Below are 26,052 nucleotides of genomic sequence, written 5' to 3'. Positions count from 1 at the left end.
GAACTCGGAGGAAAAAAAGAAGATGGTGAAAGTGTTTGACAGCCTTAATTTCCTGCTCTTGCTGTGTGATTTATAAGGCAGACCTGGCACCGTGGCATGCCAGAGTGGGTGATATGGGTGTGTGTGTGTGGGTGGGGGCACAGGTGCCAGTGTGTGTGTGTGTGTGTGTGTCTGTATACAGATGGGTTAGAAGCTCAACCTGTTCAAAAGAAAATAAACAGTTTTCTTTTCTCTTTGGCTTCATTTGAACCTTTATTTGTTTCTAAGCTGAGCTTCCTGTCCGTATACTGTAGTCAACCAGAGAAGCAAAGGTATAATATATAAAAATAAGTAAATTTCTTTCTTTTCAGCAATATTCTGCTGCATTCATTTTATTGCTACTTATACAAAAAGTAGAATATCATCTTTCTTTTATATAATATGCATTAGATTTCTTTTTTTCTACTGTGCTTAATTTGGTATTCAGCCTAAACTCTGTGTGTGTGTGTGTGTGTGTGTGTGTGTGTGTGTGTGTGTGTTCCACGGAGAGATTTATTGCATTAGTATATACCTGAGTGGAAAAAGTGCGGAGAGATGAGCACAGTTGGAGCCCCTCTTCAGAAAGAACCTTAAGAGTGAGTCACAAAAAAAGAGACAAATATCAAAAAACTTGCACAAATACAAGCAAAACTAATTCTTTTAACTTCCACCAGGAAGCCATTCAGTAGCAAAAAAGCACAGAGTAAATATTATGAGATTTTACTTTTTCTCTGCTTCTTATCAGTATGCCTCCCCGTCTCTTTCCCCTCTCGTTCCTCTTCCTCTCTTATCTCCCCTGCTCACCACAAATGGAATAAATCCTTTCTGACATTTTGGGCCCTGATTCTACAAAGCACTGCACATTATTGGCAATGATCCCAATTCAATAGGATACACTCTCCCTCTGAGAAACCTTGTTTGTTATCACCCCATGTGTCCGAGATGGCCAGGAACATACCATATTATATTTCCATCGTAATGATAAGTCCTTATCATGCCCTATTAGATATACGAGAGGGCAGTAAATGAAGGGAAACTGTCATTTACTAACCCATTGATCTGTCAGCCCCAGTACGTCTTCGGTTTAATGAAACAACAGATGCATTCATTTACAACTTTGATAAAACAGGAAGAAAAATGGAACAGAAGGTGGAGAGAAGGCGAGATTAGCGGATATGGATGTACATACCTCAGCCTGATGAAAGAGATCTAGTGTTGTTTTCAGCAGCCCCTCCCCTCTGGGGAATCAATACAGGAAACACAGAAAATGAGGAAGGGAAACATGGATGAGAAAGATGGATCAGGACAAAATACGTCCAGAGCAATCAACAAAAACTGTAAACTTTGATGAATCACAATGATTTTATTGTCAGAATGAGTCACAGTCATGTCAACCCTGTCAGTGCCTCAAACTATGCTTGGTATTTATTGATAGCTGGGGGCTCGAGAATCTCATTAACACTGATCCTCTAAAGAGATTCGTGTGGATGCTTAAGAGGCTTTGCAATGTTGAGCTCTGAAATGAATGTAACAGTTCAGCAAGCTGCAGATATAAAATCTGAGCACGTGTGTGTCTGTGTAGTGTGCGGTGCCGAGAAGTTACCTGGTGAACAGGTACATGTTGTAGGCCATACTGGCCAGGCTCTGGCTCTGCCGGACAATATCATGTTCTTGTTCCTCCCACTTTTCCACCTCTGTGTCCACGTCTGATGACAGCAGACGGAGCTCCAGACCCAGCTTGGCCATGCTTGTCTGCTCCTGCACACGCACGCGTGTGCACACGCACACACACACACACAAATGGAAACACACAAAGTAATTCTATATGTGAAAGACTTGAGTATAAAGTCTAACCGATGCAAATTTAGAAATGTACAGTATATTAACACACAGGGTTATTTTTATTGGTTAATACACGCAGAATTTCTCTAATCAGCATAATCCCGCTTCCTGTGGGGGTACAGCATGCGCAAAACTGCTGGCCAGCAAAATTGCAGCCTGTTAAAATACAAACACCATCAATTCTTGAAGCGAATGACACAAAGTTTCCTGGAGATGAATATACTGCTGTCAGAAAAGGGTGCAAGACGTGACGTGATGTATTGTGCTGAAAGCCAGAGGAGTTTATGGTGTATGCTACCTCTGCATCCAGCTTGACAGCCTTGGCAGTCTTCAAGTTAGCCGAGTGTTTCTGCGGGAAAAGAGAATGGCATTAATCAGAGGATTACAAACCATTGTATCATTGCAATATTCATGACGATGGGTGGTGTGATACTCACCCCGGGTCTGGGCAGTGACAAATAAGGTCTTTTGTCTCCTACGAATAGAGAATTCTTATGATTATCTGAACATAGTTTAAAAAAAACCCCATAAAAACATAAAATGATCACATCTCCTATTTTAATGATGGCTGAGTGATTTAGAGGAAAAAATGATACCCTGCTATTATTATTCTCTTTGAATACTGTGTGCAGATATCCAGACTTTTACAGACAATTAGGATGGGCAATTAGGGTGATTCTGTAATTATGGTAATGAAACTGTTTTGCTTTTATAACTGACCACCTCTGACATATTTTTATCTTTCATCATAAACGCGAACAGCACGGTTCATTTCAATCGACTTCGGGGATGATAAACTCTTCCGTCATGTTTATGGAGGAAGATTAAGAGAAAATAATAGAAGAAAATCTCTCTACAGTGTCCATATAACATTTTAACACAGCATTTTGGCTTCATGGTAATACAATAGTGTGATGGATGTGATCCTTTCACCCACTGAGCTGCACTTCAAAATATTTACTGCACTTGATGTGAGAGTCGCATTCGTGAGGGCGACCACATCTTGAAAATATGCCAGAACAGCTTCCTCTTGTCTTGACTGACTTACAGTGTGTGAAAACACAAGGTTAACAGCACTTGAATCCAACAGTCCTTAAAACAAACATCATACAAAGGTGGATAAATGTACAGTAGATGCAAATATATACATAGTCACATAGGCTGGAGTGGTTACATGTACTCTTTGTCTGATTCTCTGTCAGTGAGGATGCAAACAGATGAGTTTGTAAGAGGCACTGTCCGTGACTTGGACACTTCAGGTAATCGGCACAATAGTGAATAGAGTGGAAGTACAGAGGAGGAATAAATGCATGGGTGTTTAATGGCATTGACGTAGTTCTTTTCACAGAATATTTCCCACAGTCCGTGATAATTAATTTTTAAAAAGATATACTCATGCTGCTTGCTTTGCCACAACTTCAACTTTCATAGAGGCTATTGAAGTTTTCAGGTGCAAAATAATTCACCAAGGTGTTATTAGAGAATTTGATTTCTTTCAGGGTAAAATACCACAGATAGCACATTTTGCCTGTGTTTGCTTCTGCTACACACTTTCCAAAAGACTGTTTTTCTCGTGTGTGTGAGTGCGCTGTCTGTCCTACCACCCCGACCCACCCAAATGCACGCAAGCATCGTTAAACTGAACAAAAACCAACCTCGCCTGCCTTCAAAGACATCATTGATCTCCCTCAGTAGCAGGGCCATGTCACAGAGCTGCGACTCCCAGGCCTCACAGAACACCTCCAGGTTCTCCTTAGCAATCTTACTGGATGGGTGCAGGGCCAGTGTCTGAGCTGCCGACATGATCTGAGCAAGAGAGTGGAGAATTGTGAGAAGAGAAAACAAATCATTAACTTACTCACTAGCACTAGACAATAACCAAAGTCATTAATATGTCTATTGACAATGGTAAAAGCTTTGTAAATGTGTTTTCTTGCTGAATAACATTCTCCTGTCTCCCTGGTCTGTGGGTAATAAGTGAGCTACTGTTCTCTTGGAATAATCTTCTTTAATGAACACCAGCACTGCAACACAGTAAAATGCCCAGCTTCACTCTCCTGGGGCTCACATCAGAGCCCCTACTCCGCTGTTGCACTCATTACACCCATTACTGTTACACTCCCAACTGTCCCCTGCAAATCAGAGGCAGGTAAAAACTAAAATGACCCCAGTGCAGGGGATACGAAGCTTCTAAAGAATAATGTAGTGGAATTATTCAGACTAAAATCATAAAATTTGCCATTTTCAACTGTGATAACTTTTTGCAGACTTCATTAAGAAAAAACCTGTGTTTATGAATTTGGCTTGAAATAATATGACAGAATTAACCAATGAAAAATAAAGGGACAATGGTTGATAACAACGGTGCGGTACATCTGTGGTACATGACTCGCCATGTCTGAATATGTGTGACTGATCTGCAGCTGTTATAAGTTGTCACATAACTTATAATATCTACAATCAAGTCTGGTCTCGGTCTAGATTCAGTCGAAATAAGATTTTTGACAACTGAATTTGACAAATGTAGCTAAAAAAAACGAACATGCACATAAACAAATACACGTGCAAGCACATACACACATTCTACGCCCATCCCCTACAGTGTAGTATTTAATAGTCAATTACCCTCTGGGCCACCCTCCATTACTTTGGGCAGACAGAGAGATATCACCACCGCCGCCCCATGCTGCAGTATTATTGATTGGTTGACCTTTGAACTTAGGAGCGGAGTCATTACTGCAGAGTCATGCGGGGCCTGACATTAGCGCCGCAGGACAGGAACATTCTACATTGCTGGATAATTACTGGCATGGATGGTTTCCAAGAGCAAACATAATTAGATCTGGGATAGGGGGACTAGGTGGACAGCATGTTCTCAGCGATCTTGAATGGACGGCATGTGTGGGAAGTAGACAGAGGAGACGTGAGGTAATTTGTGTATTTTCTCTTCACGCTGTGTCTATGTAGAATATTACTCAGGTTTGATCCCTCACTCCCCCAGACCACTGTGACACCAGTTTGACTTTACTGACATACAATAAAAGCGTTGAAGTGAACAAAATGGGTCTCAGGTTTAATTAAAGTTAACCTGTATGTCTTTGTAGACTTCTCCTCTTTCCCCCGTTTGCTGCCATTTACACATCAAGTCAATGGCCCACAATATTAAGACTTAACTAAAAACAACAGTCCATACAGAAAACAGCTGAAGGATTAATGTTACCTGTGGACCAATGACATGGAAGGTCTCCTCAGCGTGTATACAGGTAATCTCCAGAGGCTCTGTCCCCGACACATGGCACAACAGCCGACAGGTCTGGAGCGAAGCATGGGGGGGGGGATGAGTGGAAAAATGAATGAAATACATCTGGAAATGACCAACTATTACTATTACTACCACTGCACTTAAGCATCACAGGCGTTTTAGCTTTTTTTTTTAGTGCCAGTGAATAATGAGGGAATTTTTAGGCTGCATTGTTGGTTTTCATTTGACCCTAGTGTTCTCTTTTGCCTAAGAAGGCAGAACAATAAATATGGAGAGATATATGGAACAATCTAAACTTCACTACAGATATATACTGGTGTAGTTTTCCCTCCCTGCTACCTTCGGCCCTGTCCCCTTCGCCTACCTCCACCAGCTGCTCCTTTTGCTCAGTGAGTGTGCGCGAATACTCCGCCACTGCCTCCAGGTTTCCCTCGGCACCTGCAGCTTTGAGGGCCCGCAGAGGCAACTGCTCCCCGTGAACTTTCAGCAAGTCTGAGGCACGACTCACTGCCACCTTATGGAGCTGGAGGAGGCAAAGAGAAATCAAAGATGAAGTTGTAGAATAAGAATAGGAGGGAGTTAAAAAGGGTGGAGAAAGTAAAATGGGAGAAGGAAAGATAAGTGAACGGACTGAACTAGGGTGGATTTTGAGGAGGCAGAGAAAAAAAGAAGAAGAGCAGAGGTGAGATGGTGACATAGCTGAGTTGACAGAAAGACAGAAGTAGCAGGTGAGATGGAGAGTGATGTGGAAAAGAAAAGTGGGAAACCAGTTACAGAACCAGAACAGTAACTGAGAGACACCCACATCAGGTCTGTCTGTTTCTATAACTGAGTACATCTATTCAGACTCAGAGTGCAGATGGGCAGAGCAGTTACTGACTGCTGCTCACCTCACGTCTGAGGTCAATGACGCTCTGGCATGTCTTCAGGATGGCCACCTCCATGTCCTCTGTGGCCTCCTTGGCATGGATAGACTGCTGCTCCAGTGAGACGGAGAGAATAGAGCATGAGACACAATCTGGTTTTCCAGTCACACACACACAAAGCTATGACAATGCATTGGAAAAAGACTGAAATGGAAAATTAAGTCAGTCTTAATAGCATATTTGTTTGACTTCCCACTTCCATTTGTGAACTGTTATGTTCTGAAAGGAGAGTCAGGTATTTCAACATGTAATTTTGTATAATCAAAATAAACTGAATTGAGCAAATTATATCATTTAAATATTGCATATTCCAGACCCGTTGCGATGAAAAAAAAAACAGCCAAAACAAATACATATGCTGCTAAACTCGCCACAATAAGAATCAAGAGCACAAATTGAAATGGCAGAATACCCATGATTATTTACACATTCGAAAAGTTTCTCTGCAATTTCAAAGCACTGCAGTGCTCTGGCCTTTTCAGTTCTCCAGATGACCTTCAATTGCAAAGGCTAGATGAGGCTCTACTGTACAATTATGTGGCAGCAGTCTCTTTGTGTGCTCTGAGCACACTGAAAAAAAAAAGTTTACAAAGAGAAACTGCAGCATAATGACTTGTGTTGTATAAGTCCATCAGTTCTGAAGGCCAAGGAGATTCTGCTGAATGGCAACAAGACATGGAACACTACGTGATGTTTCTCTCTCAGCCCGAAGAGCCTTAGTAAAAACTGTTATTCAAGTGGGTTATTATGCTCAGTTATTCCAGGAGGGATGTGTGAAAAGAAAGTGAGTAGGCAAAGTGAATGACTGAGTGAGAGCCAGGGAGGGAGTCTTAATGTGTGTGGGTCTGTCTGTATGGATTTCTATTTTCTATATGTGTAGTATGCTGTGTGTGTGTGTGTGTGTGTGTGTGTGTGTTGAACAACACAACCCAACCCACATCTCCTCTTTTTTGCTTAGATACCTCTTCTTTTTGCATCTTATTATCAGGCTCTCCTTTTACAAGTGTCTTACAGATGAGATACTCATAATTATTATTCATACAGTGGCATATGTTTTTATGAATATTCCTGTAGGTATGTGTGTGCATCTGTGCCTCCTTGTGCCAACATACCGCCTCAATCCAGGCGTGCATCAGCTGCTGAGTGTCCTGGCGCGCCAGCTGGCACAAACTTAGGATGGCCTGCCGCTGCTCGTGGCTGGTGTAGGCTGAATCAGTGAAGTCCTCTGTCCGCTCCACCAGCGCCTCCAGCTGACTGCCCACGCTCTGGGGTGACAAGGAGTACAGGTTCTCTCGCAGGCACTCCACGCTGGACTGCATGAGTGAAGAGGGAGGAGGAGGAGGTGGAGGGGGAAGGTTGTGAATGGGGGATGCGAGTGGAAGGAGCATTTGAAGGATGGGAGAGAGGAGAAGTGAAAAGACTGAGGCAGCAACACACACAAGAGCTTTACTAACCAATGATAAGATAAGATAAATTGTCTTATTATTGTTAAGCACTTGACCTCACTATTAAATAACTAGTAGTGTGGGGTATGGGTATAACCTTAAACTCACCTTGGGCCATCAAAGGGGAATAATAAATTCTGCAAAACAGCATCAAAAGCACACAACCATAAAGGCTGATGCATTTTTAATGTGTTATATTTAATGTGTTTATCTTTTTCTTTTCTTTAATCAACAAAGATCTGTTTTTAAGAGGAGTAATGGTCTCTGCTTATGTGTCCTAAGATGGCAGGTTTACATAAGCCTTTAGTTAAACCCTGCCATTAAATGCGTAAAAGCCATTTATTAAAAGCCATAAGCATCTCTAGGTCCTTTCATTAAAATACTTTCTTCTACTTTCCACCCAGTGGAAAAGACCCCTTCAAAATGTTTTTTTTCCCCCCACAAATGTTTGTTTCTTTCATTTGCCACTGCACAAGGAGCAGAGAGAAGATTAGTAAGAGTGATGTAGGTTTAATGGTGATTCACATAACCGTATTAACCGAATCATAAAATAGACAGGTTTGGTTCTCCGTGTTGATTGTCTGAGTCACATCTGAAGCTGCTGCCACACACAGTGAATGTAAAAAATGTTAAAGGCGTAACCAAAAATCAACGCTCATACTCACACACAGCGAGAGATAGAGTCTTTCGAGAGCCTCATTAATAAAAATAGATTATGTTCCTGTCATTTTCTGAAAAAGCAGCGTTACAGTGGTTTGTAAACAAGCTAGAAAAGACTTGTTCAATACAACGCTTTGCCCACAACAGGAAGTATGACTTAACTTCAGGGGCCAACACATGTCAGACGAGCATCACTAATCGTGAGCTGTTACCATGATATACATCGCCTTCTTCACTAAGTCTAATTTCTGATCCTACCTTGAAATCCTTAATGCCGTTGTAGATGCTGGCAGGAAGGATCTTGTTCTCCCCACAGCTTCGTGCCTCAGTGACTATCTCGATGACCTGCTCCAGGGCACAGCGCATTCGGTGGAACACAGCGTCTTTGTTGATTCGTGCCGACTCGCAATCTGGGTGCCTCAGGCAAGTCTTTGGAAGGAATTCAATGTGAAATGTCAAAGCTCGTGGCCTCTTCTACTGTATTCAACTTTTATCATTTCTCACGTTTCTGAAACACAATTATTCACTCCCTTTAGTTATTTATGATTGTGTTACTTAAGCTTACATTTTAACATGGATCGCAGCCTGTGAGAAACCTTGAAATTAAACCAACTTGAGAAGGCCTTAAATCTTTAAGCTGGACATAAACATCCATAAATCTTGTCCAGAGGTCTGGTGTTGGTGCACCAGCAGTTTACCTTGGAGGCTGTGAGGAGCATCATGGTGCATTTCTCCAGCACTGCTCTAGCTGCTGCCATCCGCGCTTTCTTCTTCTCATCCTTCAAGTCCTACAGCACAAACACAAACACGCACACCAGATGGTAATGGGTGGCTTTACTCCAGTTACAACTTCTTAGAACTCTCGGGGTGTCCGAGGGACATGAAGCATCAAAAGTATTCAACAAATCTCTTTCATGCTGGTATGAAAGGACACACAAATCTGATTCCTCTCCAAGTGGGCACACACACACACACACAAAACTTCCTCGGTTAATTGTCATTGTCAAGAAAAAGAGATGCTACCACAGGACAGGGGAGAAGATAGTATAGAGTGTGTATGACCTGTATGACCTCTCCCAGTGTTCCAAACAGAAATTAACAGCTCGAATTAGGTAGATACGGGACTTGGAAAAAGCAGCTGAATCAACTCCTCTCCTGGCACTACGCCATAGATGTGATGATCTGTCATTATTTTTGTCTCTGTGCTCGCCTGCCTTCAATAGATGAAGATGGTAGATTTTCTAAAGGGCTGCGTGCTTGTGCATGTGCGTGCATGGGAGCACATGAGTGGGAGTGAGTACAACAAAAAAAGATCAAGAAAACAGGGTGGCAAATGAGGAAAGAGAGCATTAGCTGGAATGAGGCGCGTTGGTGAGAGACGTGATGTGTGTGTCAAAACACAAGCCCCGATGAAATTCAGAAAGAGGGCTGGTCGATCCTCCCTCCCTGTCTAGATATCGCAGCGGCTGCACTTTACATCAGCTTCTGCAGGCAAAGCGCTTTAGCTGCAGAGGCTGAATGTATGCATCAAAGAAGGATTAGTAGCCTTTGACAGTACAAAGTTAGAACCCCTAAGTTGGACTGTTTTTCTGAAGGTTTGAGCAAAAGTTTTGTTTTGCAAATTTGCTACAAATATATTGCAGAAAGAATGGATCACTGAAAGCATGGGGCAGTTCATACAGACGCTGAATCGTGATGTAAACAGTCCCTGTGGAATATGAGTCATAACTGACCTGTGCGTTTCTTGTAGGGTTTGAGAGATGGATTGGAAAAAAATGAATAGATACAGAGAAAAATAAGGAAACTTTGCAGAACCAAGAGGAGCTTGAGGAAACCTTGTTACTTCATTGTTTGATTTTTTTTGGGAAGTGTAAATATTTGACGCTTGATTTATTGATTTGTTCTGCCTTTCCTGCACATTCATAGAGCAGGTTATGCAGGTTTCACAGTCTAATTCCACCACCTGCTTGCACATTCAGAAAACCGTATTTATAAAATCACTGCTTGTTAGAAGATTACATCTACCGGTACATGAACAAACAAAAGGTGTTCAGTGCTGAAGAAACACAGACGCAAATTACTGCATGTTCATAAGCCACACTGTATCCATATGCAGCTTTTTGTCAAGTTAGACCACATACACTTTTCACTTACTGGGAGATATTTAAAGTGAGCTGGTGATTTTGACTCTTTGAAACAGAAAAGCGGAGAGTCGGTTTCTTCAAATGCTACTCACGTTCTGTCTGTCTCCTGTGAGGTGGGCAAACTCCACCATCTCATTGCCAAACTGGCTGAAAATCTGTACAAATTCCTGGAAGGTGCTGACTCTTTCCAGATGGTCGAGGGTTACCAGGACCTGAGAGAAGTGAGAAGATCAGAGCAGTACGGTGAACAGTGACATATGGTTTGTGTTCTTCTTTTCCTTCCACACTTTAACAACCTATATCTGATTTTGCAGAATATCGGCAGGAAGTGTAAAAACAGCAGAGAACAACATAAACCACGGTTATATCTCAAGAGCAAATCCTTACCTTATAACAGAACCAACAACAACATTTATTGAACTAATATATTACTATATTTCAAAGTTTTAGATGTTTCACATGCTATTTCTGTGTTCCTTCCACTACTCCCTTTGTGGTATTAATGGCTCAATGTGATGTAATTATATCAGTTATATCCTAAAATAAAACCAGCAGATTAAGTAGTTCCTAACCTGCATTTTAGTTAATAGTAGTCCGTGTAGCTGCTAATTTAGCTGCTGGGGGTAGGCTAGCTGGCAGCGCTAACGCAGCAGCTTTTATCCATGGCAGACAAAGAGGAGGAAGAGATGTAATTGTGTTTGCCAGTAATGGAGAACAGGGGGCTGTCGACTGCCTGTCCAAACGAGGCTAACCAGTCATGATTAGGCCCCCTGTTTCCATTCTTGGCTCAGTCTACAGCTACATCCATATCACACTGTCTGGCTAAGAGCATAGCCAGGTACATTGGAGAGAGACAGTCCCTGGCTCGCTAAATGTGCTGCTTTCCTTCAATTACCTCCAGAGCAGTCCTTCAGAGAACCAGTGCTTATCTATTAGGAAATAAATGACTCAGAAAGGAGTTTGCAAAGGTGTGTGTATATATGTGTAGACCGCTGTGTGTGTGTGTTTGTGCAAGAGATATGAAGGAAGAGAGTTTATGCATATGCTTAAAGGCTGCGCCATCTTCCATTTGCATGTCTCACCTTGTTCCGTGATGTGATTATCTGTTTGATAACGATGCGGTCAGCTAAGACCAGGACTTTAGTGACTGAAGAGAGCAGCAAACGTGCAGCTTTCACCATCCCTGTCCTATCACTGAACACCGTGACACGTCCGTCTGACTGGGATGGCAAGGCTGATCCCACGTCTGTTAGCTGGGCTATGGCATCACCTGAAAGAAGGGACAGAAGGGTACAGTTGTTGTTCAGCAATGGCTTTTCTTCCTTTATTATACAGACAAAAGAACCATTTGAATCAGCCAGGTGAGATCAGTTGGAACAAGTGGCTTATTTTTTAGGCTCCCGAATCAACAAATCGCTATCAGCAGGTGAGAGGGACTTGCAGTTCCTGCGGAACCAAGAGTTCAGTTTGAAGCGGCTGTGGAAAATGACTTTTGGTTGGGCGTGAAGACTTTCTGGCTAACTGTCAGATGATTCAGGAAGAGTCTTCTCCCAGTTGGGGATGCAGACCCAGAACATGCTGGAGGGTTTACATATCCCATCTGGCCTGGGAGTGCCTTGGGATCCCCCAGGAAGAGCTGCAGGATGTAGCTGGGCAGAAAGACCTCTAGGCTACTTTGCTTTTCCTGCTGTCGCTGAGATGTGGACCCAGATAAAAGGCAGAAAATGAAAGGATGGATGGTCATCTGAATTATCTATATGCCCTCTAAGTTAGTTAAGACTTCAGAATACACTATGGCACAATGTTCTTCCAATCTGCCATTCTTCACCTCTGGGAGAACATATTGTTCTGGACAGAATGAAACCCAATGGTCCTATATTCAGCAATGTGGCATGACAGTTATGCCAATTTGACCCACACAGTAATGGCATACTTTCTGGGTGGTGTGAGCCATTTCTGGGGGAGAAAACTTGGGCCCTCAAACACAGTCGGCGAACAAACCAGAAAATGCAAATGTAAAAATAATTTGTAGTTCAACTTTCCCTTTTTCTCTCTTTCTAACCTGCTCATACTAGGGGAAGAATGCAAAGTCTTTTTTAGGCTTTGTCAAATCCATCACCAGAGTAGAGGAAAATGTCCAGAGTTAAGAGGGAGAGGGAGGAGGAGAGAAATCTCAGAGAAGAGCTCAGAAAGGAAGGGGGAAGGGGAGATGGGTCTCTATCGGGTCATGCAGCTTGGCTGTCTATTTGGTTTGGCTGGTCCTTTAAAAGAAGCGGCGCAGACAAACTGATTGCATCCGACAGGCTGCTTTTCACTGCCAGCTCCGCTAACCAGTTAAAACATCGAGGCCTGGCTCACAAAGAATGCTACACAACCCCCATGACACTAGCAGGGTGGAAAGCAGAGGCCTGAGCCCCTCTCCAATGCCCGCCTTCAATCCCAGAATATAAATTGCATGGAGTATGGATTCTCATGTTCTTAAATGTGGTCCCTTACATATTACCTACATGTACTCAGGACCTTTGTATTTCCTGTTGGGGAAAAAAAAAAAGTTTTGTTTCTACATGGAAAATCCTGTATCAGGTGTATTGAATTTGACTTTCTTCTATATGATCCATTTATTATTCATAAGTGAAAACTTAAAAGGCCTGTCCTTGATGTATTGGTAAAGTGCTTACAGGCAGTCTTACTGATTTAAAAAAAAAATGTAGAAAGCTATGAGGGGCAAGTGATATGTTTGTGGCCTAAGGCAGAAGGAAGTCAATTTTAGAAAACCTAGCCCTATTTTTCAACATAGTCCCCTCCTACATTTACTCACTAAGTCCAGTGGTTGTAGAAGTCTGTGTCCTGGACCTCAAGAAAGTGGTCCATAACAGCAGTTACGTCACCATCACTGTCAAAATGGCGCCCACTGAGCGCCTTCCTCATCTTGGGGAAGAGGAAGTAGTCTGAGGTTGACAAATCAGGTCAAATCAGGCCAAGGACCTCCTTGGGTGGTGAGCCCTAGGGACCGAGAATGACTGCCCTAAAGCCCGACGTTGTCCATTTTCTTAGACAGTGCTGATTGCAATTTTCAATGATCCAAAACAGAAATATTGCAAAAGTTACTAACGTAAAACTTTCTGCATAATCACTCAAAGAACTGAACTGCATGTGCGTGTAATGAGAGCTGTATAACTCATCTCCTTCCGCCTTCACCCCTTGTAATTCACTATATCTGGAATCCACATGTAAACAAGTACCTAAACCCTTATATACTGTATCTGCTATGAATTTACCTTGATCCTAACCATTGTGTTAAGCATTGTGAATCTTTCTGAGGGAGAAAGAGAAAGTGAGACAGAAAAAACACGAATGTGAGAATGACACAGAGAGACTGAGTGAAAGAGACAGAGACAGAGATCCAACACAGATTGCCTTCACTGGCCTGCCTCATTGGATCTCTCCGCTGCTGCTGATGGGTAGCATCTAATTAAACTAGTGCTTTCAGCCTGCCTTTATTTCATTCATTATAGCACACAAGGCTGAAGCCTGCCTGATTAAACTCTCCCTGCGGCTAGGTATTAGAGAAAATGTCAATCCTTCACTAACTAGCCTTTCTCTCTCTCAGAGACTTAAAGAATCTAAAAACACTTTCTTTTTCATCCCTGAAGATGTCTCCATCATTTTTGAAAAATATGGACAGAGACAAGACAAAAAGTTCTTTTTTTCTTTTTTTTTTTTTTTTTTTAAATCAGGGACCAGTTGTACAGTGTCTGTCAGGAGAAGTGCAAGAGAAAACTGTGAAAACACCTCCCTAAGAGGAAAGTGAGAACTGGAATAAATTAGTCACAGTGGGTAACACACATCCCGACATTTGCACATACACGCATGCACACACACACAAACACAAGTGCACACATATACTTCACTTGGCCTTACCTACGCACACGCACACACTCGCACGCACATTTTCTCATCAGTCTATTCTCCTCCTCCCACCAGCGCTCTCTTTGTCTGAGTTTTAGCCGTCTTTACAGATCAGCCCTGTGTGAGGATTAAACGCTTTGCTACACAAACCGGTTCCCCCAACATAAACCTATTATCATGGTGTTGTGTCTAAATTCTTATCCAGTGTGATTTTGTTTCCGGTGTACTCTGTAGAAGGCTAAATGAGGTCCTTGTTTTGCCTGATAAGAACTAAGTTGCCAGATATAAAAAAAGTGTTTATCCGAGCAAGTGGTGGCAAGTATCTAAACAAAGAGCTGTAAGGAAGTTTAGACTGACGGGAAGATACAGGGGTGGTGTGTGTCTTGAGTGTGTATTTTCAGACAGCATCTTGAACAGAAAATGTTACAAGAAAGTATAAAAGCACTGACAGAAACAAATTTCTGACAAAACCATCACCTCTTCTTTCTCAGGTTCAATAAAAGCTGACGTAAGAGTGATCCACACTTTCTCGTTTCTTCACAGCGTTCTGGTTGTCACCGTTTCCACCACCCCTAAAACGCAGTATACCACTTTCTCTTTCTCGGTAGTTACACTTGATACATCCATCCAAAAAGATTATCCGTTCAGGTTCACAGACTAATGGAGCCTCCTGCAATCCACATCATATGAGAGGCAGACTATACCCTGGACAGCCTGCCAGCCTTTCCCCTAACGTGGATGTTTTAGTACAGATTGGAAACTGCAGAAATTAAGATGGGGAGAAGTTTAAACTGCACACAGAATGGTCAAACTAGGCAGAGGATTCAAATCTTGGAGAAAATTACAAGTCGTGACCTCAGGTTGAGAAACACTTTCTCTAAATAACATCAAATCAATCTATGAGGCAGTGAATACTGGGAAAAACTACAACTCCTTCTATTTTGCCAACAGCCTGATGCATAAAGTCTCAGAGAGCCTTTCTATCAGAATCTATTATGCAGTGCTTTCCAACAGAGTGCAGACACGTTCATTCCACACAGCACCCTTGGGTGAAGAAGCACTTTTTTCAGCCTTTACTTCCAACCTAATAACAACAATGTCTTTAGAGCACTCTGGAGGTCCTCTGGTGTAATACTGTTTGACAGCCAGGCTGTCCAGCCTAATCGAAATTTGCTAAAATTTGATAACACTGTGAACCCTGAAGGTGATGCCTGATGCTTTATGAAACTGTCACAGTTTGTCTAAAGAAATAAGCACTGATGAGGCAACAATAACTTAAGCCTTAATGGCTGACCAGATATAACTCCCTCTATGGCAATTTCATCATAAAGCCATAGACGTGTTTATGACAGCAAGATACAGTATCCACTACGAAGGAGCTTTTAGGTTGAAAAACCCTCAAATAGTTTTCAGAGTTAAAATATATATATATATATATATATATATATATAAGAGCCACCTGACTTGTCCAAAAGAGAAAGGCTTGACAATGTGTTAAAGTGAAGCAATTCAGTGAAATGTCAAGTATATAATAAGATCCAGCTAAAGCAGCCTACCTGCTCGGCGTGCCTCGAAGCACGCTTGACCCATCTCATCCTTCAGCTCTTGGTTCTCCGCGGCGATGGCTTCCCCGACGGCAACAAAACGTCCCACTGCCACGCTCACTGCCTGACCCACCCGGTGTATGGCTGCCAGGGTGCGCTCGGACTTCTTTGGCTTGTCTTTGTGGTTGATCAGAGTGGTGATCTGCAGGAATGTGTGGAAGAAGAAAAGGGCAAAGCAGGACGTTAGCTGTGTGGGAAGACAATGACCTGATGTCATCGCCTGTGAATCATTAGAAAATTGCAGGCAAAACTTTTTTTTTTTTAGTAAAAAAAAAACTGAAAATTTGCTGGTAAACACATCTAAAAATAATGCCCTGGACCATATAATTATGCAATATGATGTAATTATGTAGGGCAATAATGAACAATTATTTTTCTTATTGACTAATCTGTTGATTATCTTTTTGATTAACTGTTTTAAAATTAAGTCTATGAAATTCCAGAGGACAGTAAAAAAACAAAACAAAACAATAATAATAATACCCATCACAATTTCCCAGACCCCTGAGTCGTTAATTTGAATTTCTGTCCACCCATCAATCCAAAACCCAACGATATCCAGTTTATGATAAGCACATCCTCACATCTATGAGGCTGGAACCAGACAATGGCATTTTTGTTTCATAAATGATTAAACAATTCGTTGGTTATCAAATAGCCTAACTGTCTATTCATTGTAGCACCAAGGACATGCTAATGAAATGCAATCAAGCATCTTTGGTATTCTCTGTTATAACTTGTATGGTTAAGTAATATCTAGCTTTCCATTGACTTGTCGAAGCCTGGAGAGAAGATAAATGAAAACAAAAGTTGCATGGTTGAACATTTCCAAACTGGAATCATAAAGCCTTGTTCAACAGTGAAAGCGTGCAGTGATTATATCCAAACATCATCTTCGATAAGGGAGTGCGCCGAGTCTGGAGCACGCACTCCATTTGCTTATCTGCAGAGAGGAGTTTCCTGCCACTACAGATACAAGTGAAGATAGCATTTTGGGATACAGCATGTGGATAACTTGCTATGTGTGTCAGACAGAGAGAAAGCATGTCTACAGCACAAACACCCACCAAACATCACAACTCGCACAATGTGAAAGGAGAACAGCAACAGATGCAGCAGATGGGAAAGGCACTCACGTCTTCTGTGACACATACAAGACAGTCCACCGCTGGGTACACAGAAACACACACATGTGAAACTCAGGTGGGGCTACTTAAGTGATAATTGAGGATATCAATTATGTATGGATAGAGCCAATTATCATCAATTATTTATTGATTGCTTCCACTCTCTCCAGCTGTTATCATTGTGGGTGTGAGTGAGAGTGTGTGTGTGTGTGTGTGTCAAACCATTTAGGTCAGGAAGTGGTGGGTGGTGATTTTAATTGGACCAAAGATGCAGGTGGTACAAGTGGAGAATCTTTTACAGTATTATTGTTGTTGTTTTGTTTTGTTCTTTCACAAATTAATCTGAATGAAACCCTTTGAGATGTGTTCAGATATATTTTAAGGGTTATAAAACACCTAGCCCTCAAATATTGTGAAAAGTTTGAATGGGCTGTTACTGATCAGCACTGGATCACTTACATGAAAAAAGCCCATTATTAACTATGTCCTGACAAGACACTGACATTCTTTAATCCGTGTCCACAGCATAGTCTTATATCAAAGGCAGACTGGTGTAATTTTTGCTCCACTCACTGTTTCATCCGTGGATATTCATGTTTTCAAAATGCAGGCCCAAAATCTGGACCAGTGCCTCCTTACTGTGAGCACCACAATGCCAAAGCTTGAATTAGTCTGAGTCACCAAACTTCCTGAACTGCTGCCCTGTGAGACATGACCCACATTAAACCTTTACATCACACATCATCCTGAGTGACAGCCTTGTCAAGTATATCTGAGTTGCAAAGTTCTGCAAACTGATTTTGACAACATGTTTAGCACCGCCAAAGGTGTTTCTCAGAGTAAAGCCTCCGTGCTAATAGGCACTGTGCACTTTATAATTCTGAGAAAAGGTAAATGACTTGCAAGTGTAAAAGGTCGTGTCAAGGACGGATACAGAGAAAATTCAGTAATTAGGTCAGATTTTGCATCTTTAAATTGCTGAGTAAATTTGAAAATAGCTGGGACTGGGTTTTAAAAAAAATGGGATGGCATGAATTCCTCACAACACAAGAAAATGTAGCTTTTCAAGCGTGAAGATTAGCTGCTTTTCTTTGCAATACATGACAGTAAATTCTTTAGTCTTTAGTTTTTGAACTGTTGGTTGGAAAAAAACCACCAACCAAACAACCGAAGAGATCACCATGAACTCAGTATTCCCTTGATTACTGAAGGTCATATCTTTATTCTATAATGAAGTTTCAATGGTAGTTCAATTCACTTTAATAATAGAGCTCCTCAGGGATTTATTATAAACATACATACATTACTCTTACTTCCTATAGAAAACATAAACTATGTTACTTGTCAAGTATCTACTTCTGTTATATAATAGCATGAAAAATAGATGAGGAAAAAAAGGAGAAAATATAGAGAAAGAGAAAATAGAGAAGCAAATAAAACGGGGATGTTTGATTCTACATCACCCAGAACTAACTTACTTTCCAAATCACACATCCAAAAAAGTAAGACCACAAAAGTGCTCAGAGGCATAATGAAAGCTTGAGCCGTGAGAATATATGTGTATATGTCAGTATTAGACTGTGGCACAAACACACAGTTGAAATAAATTTGCTACAACCCTGGTGCTCTCCCTTTCTTCTCCTCTGCAACTCCCCCTCTGCCAGAATAATCTGAAAAAGTCACCATTTTTCCCTAATGTGTTGAAATAAGCTGTATTCATTTTTCCCTGCTCTCCATTCTCTGACAAGACCATTGTTCTGCAGCAAGATCGTGACCCTGAAAGTTCTCATGAAGCAGCTCTTTTGGTCTGTCACTCGTCACTTAATGTATCATTCTGTCTTTATTATCTCAGTATTAGAGCTTCCCTTCCTGCGAGCCTGTTTTTTTCACTGACTCATCCACACGGAGTAGGATGTCCTCCTTAGAAAACACCAACACCGGCTGGCTGGACATTGTGTAGTGTAATAGGAGGAATTAGGGCACTGTGAAACATGATTCAGACCTACGTCATAAATGGACTGTTCATTGTCAGGTGGTATTCATGGAGGAATCTGTGTGTGTGTGGGTGGGTCTTGTGCGCAACTGTAAGTGTGTATGCCCAGGTGCATGCATGTCTGAATGCAGAAAAAAAAAAAAACAAAGTGCATGTTTTCCCACAGGACTTCTGCAAGCAAATGGTGACACTCATGAACACTCACAGACTGGCACTGATCCAGAAACAAGTGTCTGAGTTGGGGTGAGAGCATGAGAGAAGCTAGCCTGTTGAGAGTGTTCATGTGTGTAGCTATACAAACATGAGAACCTCTGAAAAAGAAATCTGAGGCTGACTGAGAGAGGAGAGGAAGAGAAAGTGACGGAAAGAGCTTGCATGAGGGTCAAAAGTGACACCAAGAGAAAACCTAATTACAGATCTTCCTGTGTGAAAAGGCTTCTTCTGTACTGCGACAGCTGAGGAGGGTAAAGTTAGTTTAACAGGTTCAAGACAGCGTGTCTGTGAAAGATAAACAGAGAGAAAAGAGTCCCTGTGAATTACAAAAAAGAGAGCAGGAGAGAGAGCAGAGTATAACCACTGCCTGGGATTTCCTCCATGAGGGATTACTAGGTGGGTACATTTACTGGGCTGTGCAAACAGGAACAGAGCAGGGTGGAGAGAACATAATACTGAAACAGTGCCATCGCAAGAGACAGGACTTTGAAAGTTTGTGTGCTTATCAAAGGAATGAGTGTCAGTCTCAACAGCTATACAATAACTTTGCCTTAATGGTTATTATTTAAATCAAGAAATATCTGATCAGTGATTCTATGCGGACACATTTAAGTCGATACCAGCAAAGTGTAGAGGTTCAATATCTGACTCTACTCCTCAGAGACAGCTGCACATTCACTGAAGCTGGGTTCAGGCCACAGGTTGGGCATTTACTGTATGTTTCACTGCAGTTTATTCATTTAAAATGTCTCTTCTTTGTTCATTCTTCTTCCCTCTCTTACACACACACACACACACACACACACACACACACACACACACACACACACACACACACACACACACACACACACACACACACACACACACACACACACACACACACACACACACACACACTATAACAGGCTGCTGTGCTCTGCTGCACTCCAGCAGTGTTTGAATGCCAATGAGCATTACCAACTAAGCAGCATCCAGCCCAAAGCCTCCAAAAACCCACCAAGGACTTACATGTGATATGAAATCCATGAAATAAGCCCAAATATTGCTTTAGATGCAAAGTTGGACCTCCAGCAAGACTAGCTTCCACAATCAGGTTTGGTTGTGTCCCCCTTGCTGTATTGACGTGGATACAGATGGGTTTCCTATGGAGGAAAACTACCTTCTAATGTGATAAATGTGGGAGCCAAGTTAGAATGTACATTATTGTGAAGTGGCTCTTTTGTCCCTGTTACTTCTTTACGTTTCCATGACAAATTTATCAGATGCTATGACATCCGTGATCGAGAGGAAAAACTCTGTAAATCTCATATATCAGGACTTAAGTTCATTAAGAATGGGAAGGCTGCTTCTACATTCACAGTTCTGTACATAATGTCACAATGCCTCAGTCTCTTTTTCTGTCACACTTGAGCACAGCAGAGGCCTGTTGTGGATGCCCATCCCCTTCTTGTAACTTTCTCCCCTGGCACACAACCAGTCAATTCCCAACCATTCACCTCTCATCTCTTTGTTGTCCATAATTAGAAGGACAATTACAAGGTCATAAAAACCACATCAGCAGCTTTCTCTGAGCGACATAATACACGAACAGAGCCCACCCATTGGTTAGCAGGAAATCTAGACTAACACCTCAAGGACACAGTGACCGACTATAAATCAGCGGGTAACAAAAGCTGGAAACATTTGTGGCTGCCTCCCATGGCTACGGACTGAGTTTCACTGAGTGGCAATGCTGGGAGAAAGTTTGGTGTTATCAGAGTCATTCTTTCTCTTTGTCAGTGTTTTTTTTTTTTTTTTTACTCTGTTCTGATTCTTGGATTGTACAATTGTTATAAAAGCGCAGATTCCAGTGGCAAAATTGTGTCATTCTTGTCATTTAATAACTGCAAGAAATTTAAACAAAGCCAGCGAGATAAAAGTGAGTGTGAACAAGCTCATCTTGGAGGCCTGAGGGGGCTTCTATTAAACACACATTGTAACCATTCATCAAAATAATTGCTTGGTTGGCTAGTGTTGGCCCGCTTATTTGTCTAATTTATATCTCTGATTCTTTTTAAGCTTTGCTTGGCCTGGCCTGCTGACGAGAGTCACAATTCAAACTGAACTTTTTTTTTTCCTTGCCGGAGCAAAAAGACTGAATGTAGAGTTTAGATTAGAAACAGAATCCAAGCAAAGGAACTCACATCACATTCATCCATTAGAAGCCAAGCACAAGGATTTCCACATGTGAATTCGGGGGTGTAAATCAAAGAAGAAACATTATCCATCCATCTATGGTGACAGCACAGTACATTTTTTGTCTATTTAAGCATGTGTGTGTGTGTATGTGTGCACACAGATCCAAGTATTTACTGCAGTACTGCTGTATGAATGTGTTTGACTTACTGTTTTGTGCATGGGAAGGAAATAATTGGACAGTGTAGAGAGAAGGAGACGAGGCAGAGAGAAACAAAAAGGGAAGTTTAATGTCTTGGTCGTGTTTACTTGCTGATCAGACGAAACTGTCAGCATTATTTTATCTGTGAGTTTTTGTGTTCGTCCTTGTTAATATGAAAAAGAAAGTCTCCATCTGTAGCAACTTTGCTAGCCTCCTGCTTCTGTGCAACTCAGATTGCCATTCTCATTACACAAACTCTACAGCATATGGATCACTTTGTTAAAACGGACAGGGAAAAAGAACACTTCCAGGTCTCATTTCGTCCCATTACAGCACAAAGGGATCATTGTTGAAGGGAAAACTGCACCCAGAAGGACATTCTGGATGTTTGTCTTATCCATGTGGGTTTCTCCCAATAGGTTTCCAGACATTATTTTTGTCTTCCACAGATTCTGAACTGTGGTGCCCTCAAAAAAGAAGCAAGTTTCTGTTCAGTCTTTATTGATGCAAGGCGAGATGTGGCTGGGTATCCACTGGGGACCGAGAGGAAAAAAAACATAAGAGGAAAGGGATGAAAGTAGCACTGAACATGCACTTTAATGGGCGAGCAAATTCCTTCCAAATTGGCCCAAGCAGATGGGAGTTCGATGCTGTGCTGGTTGACAGCCAGACTGGAGAAGTAATACAAGGAGATGAAAAAGAGAAACAAGGGAGTTAGAAGGAGGGCAGATATAGAAAGATAAGGAGAGGTGAAAGGAAGGAGAGAATAAGGAATAGGACACCATCTACATCACAGTTTACCCTCACTTGTTTCTTCTTCACTGTTTATCTAGCATGATCCTTCTCTCTTTTAAACTTCCCTCCCTTGTGACTTCAGCGGTGTCTGTCTCCTTCTCTCATACCTTCATCCACCTCTCCTCTATGTGCAGTGAGTGATTCAAGTCTCTTCCTACATCCAGGCTGCTGCAGTACAGTACAGTACAGTACAGTACAGTAACAGTATCTGATGTTTAAGCTTTAGGGTATACTGTAAAAGTGTGCTGCACCATTCAGCTCTTACACTGCAAAAACCTATTAATCACAGAACACATGGCTTTTCATTCCCCAGTGAATTGAATAAAGTTCTAATTTCAAGTGCACAATGCACACACACACAAAAAAAAAATTGGTCCAAACTCAAATTGGCCAGTTTTCAGAGTTGTACACCAGTTGGTCATTACCAAGCAAAAACATTAGTAAAACATACTGGGCCAGCCGCCAATTTACAGCCATATTCTGCAACAATGAATCATGCCCTCATCTAGCAAACGTAAGATGCACTCATTTTGCTCTTTCGGCTGCCTGCAGACACAATGGAGAGAGTTACAGAGTCAGCTAATGGGAGCAGAATGCAAGTTTTCTGGTGTACCTTGTTAAATTAGAACCACAAGGCAGCAGTTCAATTTAGTAGAAAAGCTAAGCTGAACCACATCCATATGCAGTCTTGACTGGTCATGCATTCTTTCGGAATTACATTGCATATGTAGAGTTATATTTCATTTGGCACCCCCTCACGCACACACACACACACACACACCTTCAGAAACATTCACACACACCACAAGTCTGTTGAGCTACCACCCTGTGGAGTAAGTGTAAATTTTAATCTTTATACATTTTTTAAAAACCTATAGGCACTGACACCATGCCAGCACCACTTGTGCATTTTTGGGAAAGTAACAGAAAGAAGCAGAAAGTGAAGAAATCTGCCGCTTAAGGAAGCAAACAATCCTGAGAGTCAAACCTGAGAGAATTTTTGCTGTTATTTATGGAATATGTGGTTATTTTCTCACTTATAGATGAGACAGTAGACCCACACAGTCACTGACACACACAGTAAGGCTGTCTGGATACACACTTATAGACAATTGTTTAAAGAGAGCAAATATACTCTGGTCGATTAGTGAGAAGACAGAGAGGCTGAAGGAAATGAAGAGAAAGTGTGTCTTATCAATACAGACAGTCTGTAATGCTTGGTGTAATGAACGGGTGGAGGTCACACAGAAAGTTCCAGTCTCACGCTCCTCTAAATCTTGTCCTGTGACAAACTGACCTCAGATCAGTCTAATTTGGGGGCCCTGTAGAGTCTCCCCAAACCAGTGATCACAGCCTATAGTCGTGACATTTTCAGGCCGCATCCAGCTAGTGAAACACACTTTGTCTCTTTGTCATGCACACACGCACACACCTATCTAACTGAAGCACCAAATTTCCCAGAGATAAAGATAGAGAGTGCAGTGATTTGGCAGTATTAGGGGCTACGGATGATTGAACGCAGATGGCTTTAACCAGTAAGGCAGATAACACCAGAAAAAAAAAAGGTCAAATCAGTGCGTGCCTATACAGCCACAAGATGACAGGGATAATACCAGCTGATTTCCAAAGACAGAGGCAGAGGGGGGAGAAGGGCACAGCACACAGAGGAGGTGATGGATGTGGGAAGACTACAGAGGCCAAGAGACAGGCAAGCTGACAGCCATGTAGTGTAGCCAACAAACAGATTAGCATTCTTGTGCATTTGTATTTATGCCCAAGGGGGCAAGAATCTCCAAGTGCTTATATGATTTTCACTGGGTCCTTATTGAACTTTAACTGCAGTTGCGTGAGAACACTGCTTTTTATTTTTAGATTTCTCTTCTTTTCCATAATTGTAGCAGCATTAATTTGATATCAATACATTGTGATAGTTTCTAAAATAGTGAAAGTCACATGGTGAGTTAAACTAATGTTTGTCCCACTGAGTCAGACGGCATATGAACACGATTCTATTATTATTAGTTCTTTTATAATCTCCTACGAAGGCATTTCAAGAGGCCTCCAGTCATTTTAAAGGATATGAAAGTGGTATCGATCTACTGTCATCAGAAAAGCAAGTGAGCTTAATTAGCAAAATGTCAAAAGTTTACATACAGTATTTTCTAACCATGTAGGGCTCTGATTCAACTTTCCCTTTGTTTGATTAAAGTCCAGACAGCGGACAGACACAATAAACATGGTGGGTGAGAAAGAGGGTGGCATGTGACAAGCACATGACATGAACCTTAGCCCACTCGCTCATGTGTGCCATCAGACACGCAGCCAATGAGACAGACAAGCAGGGGGACATGATAGAGGTAGACAGAGAGAAGTGGGGGGAGGGGGGAGAGGGTGTGGGGTGTAAGCAGGCATCCAGGCAAGCAGACACACAGAGGCAAACAGAGAGAAGGGTTGATGGACAGTAAAGACAACCTGAACGGCAGACAGGCTAGCAGCTGAATGAGTTTGGATTTTTATCAGATTGTACCCCGTTGGAGTTGCATGAGAAAAGGGCACTGTTTGGCCTTCGAGCTTTGGCTCTGCAATCAGAGCTGACATTTGAATATGTGGATAGACGGACTGAATGCACGGCAAACATCAGCCAGAAAGGTTATCGCTGATGAATAATAACTAGCCGTGTCCTGCTCTGTTTAACCAGCTACTCAAGAGGGACAATGACCAACAATGGAGTATCATGTCTCTTTAGTGACTCGGAATGACACACTGAGTCTCTTATAGATGCACGGTCGAGGCCTTTTATAAAAAGCTGAAAGACATTACAGTTAAAAATAATCAATACCAGCATAATGATTACTTGAGTAACAGCTATGCAGTGTTTTTTTTGATAATAGTGCCAGTGTAATCCTTTTTGAGAAATATGAATGTTTTTCTTATAAAACTTTTTTTATTCAACAAAAAGAAGCCCAATTTATTAAACACTGAATGTTGTCTAAACATAAGCAGCCACACAAGAACATTCCCTACATAACTACATAATTACATAATTCTTCTTATAATTTTCTGTTTATTCTTTTTATTCCAGCTCTAGCACCAGTACCAGTACGTGCTATTCACATTTCCTAACTCAAAAGAAAAAAAAAAACATGCACCTTACAAGCAGTGAAAACACAAACCTTGATCTGTTTTCTTTCTCTGTGGGAAACAATGTTTTTTTTAAAGACTCATGTTCAGGGCATGTTGAAATAGGTCTCCATTCTCACTACGAACAATCACATGTTCCTCCACTTGCGTGCTGCACACAAAGAGGCCACACACAAGGCACTGCTGTCTAATTTGTATGTTAGCGGACGCAGTGTTGTGGTTCTGGGCTCTGTTCCAAAACATTATGCTAAGCCAGTACTATGAGCCAATGTGTTCTGTACGGTGCAGTTTTACTAGGCTATGTTCCACTATCTACATTATTCAGAGAGTAAAATAATTTGTGTGCAAGTAAGAGTGACTGGATGGAGCCTCTGACTTCTGGAAAACAACTTTTTAAGTCTAAATTATGCCACTGATGTTGTAGAAACATGCTGTGAGTGTGTTACATGTGAGGTTGGACTGCGACATATGGAAAAGACGGTAAATATGACACTGGTTAAAACATGCTCCTTGCTCCTCTGACCACTGTGGCATGCCAGGGCTGGGATTTCTGCATAGTTCCATAGCGCGCAAGAGTAAAGACAGCCACTGAA

The 26,052-nt window shown here is 41.7% G+C and overlaps 1 protein-coding gene across 1 annotated transcript in view; it reads right to left on the bottom strand.

Moving 5' to 3' along the window:
* The window catches only part of ctnnal1 (catenin (cadherin-associated protein), alpha-like 1), a 45,715-nt gene that overhangs the window by 3,438 nt on the left and 16,225 nt on the right, over nt 1-26,052 (bottom strand). Inside the window, exons 2-16 of the mRNA XM_041053051.1 lie at nt 15,763-15,952; nt 11,380-11,567; nt 10,390-10,509; nt 8,852-8,941; nt 8,412-8,582; nt 7,161-7,361; nt 6,013-6,099; nt 5,487-5,645; nt 5,081-5,173; nt 3,516-3,666; nt 2,298-2,335; nt 2,159-2,209; nt 1,622-1,776; nt 1,208-1,256; nt 551-607 (exon numbers count right to left, since the gene is read on the bottom strand). Coding sequence (XP_040908985.1) covers nt 551-607; nt 1,208-1,256; nt 1,622-1,776; nt 2,159-2,209; nt 2,298-2,335; nt 3,516-3,666; nt 5,081-5,173; nt 5,487-5,645; nt 6,013-6,099; nt 7,161-7,361; nt 8,412-8,582; nt 8,852-8,941; nt 10,390-10,509; nt 11,380-11,567; nt 15,763-15,952 — 1,800 coding nt within the window. The remainder of the gene's footprint in view (nt 1-550; nt 608-1,207; nt 1,257-1,621; nt 1,777-2,158; nt 2,210-2,297; nt 2,336-3,515; nt 3,667-5,080; nt 5,174-5,486; nt 5,646-6,012; nt 6,100-7,160; nt 7,362-8,411; nt 8,583-8,851; nt 8,942-10,389; nt 10,510-11,379; nt 11,568-15,762; nt 15,953-26,052) is intronic.

This window comes from Toxotes jaculatrix, chromosome 13 (assembly GCF_017976425.1).
Source record: "Toxotes jaculatrix isolate fToxJac2 chromosome 13, fToxJac2.pri, whole genome shotgun sequence".
NCBI lineage: Eukaryota > Metazoa > Chordata > Actinopteri > Toxotidae > Toxotes > Toxotes jaculatrix.
Note: the sequence above shows the minus strand (reverse complement) of the source record. Positions and strands in the feature narration are given on the sequence as shown.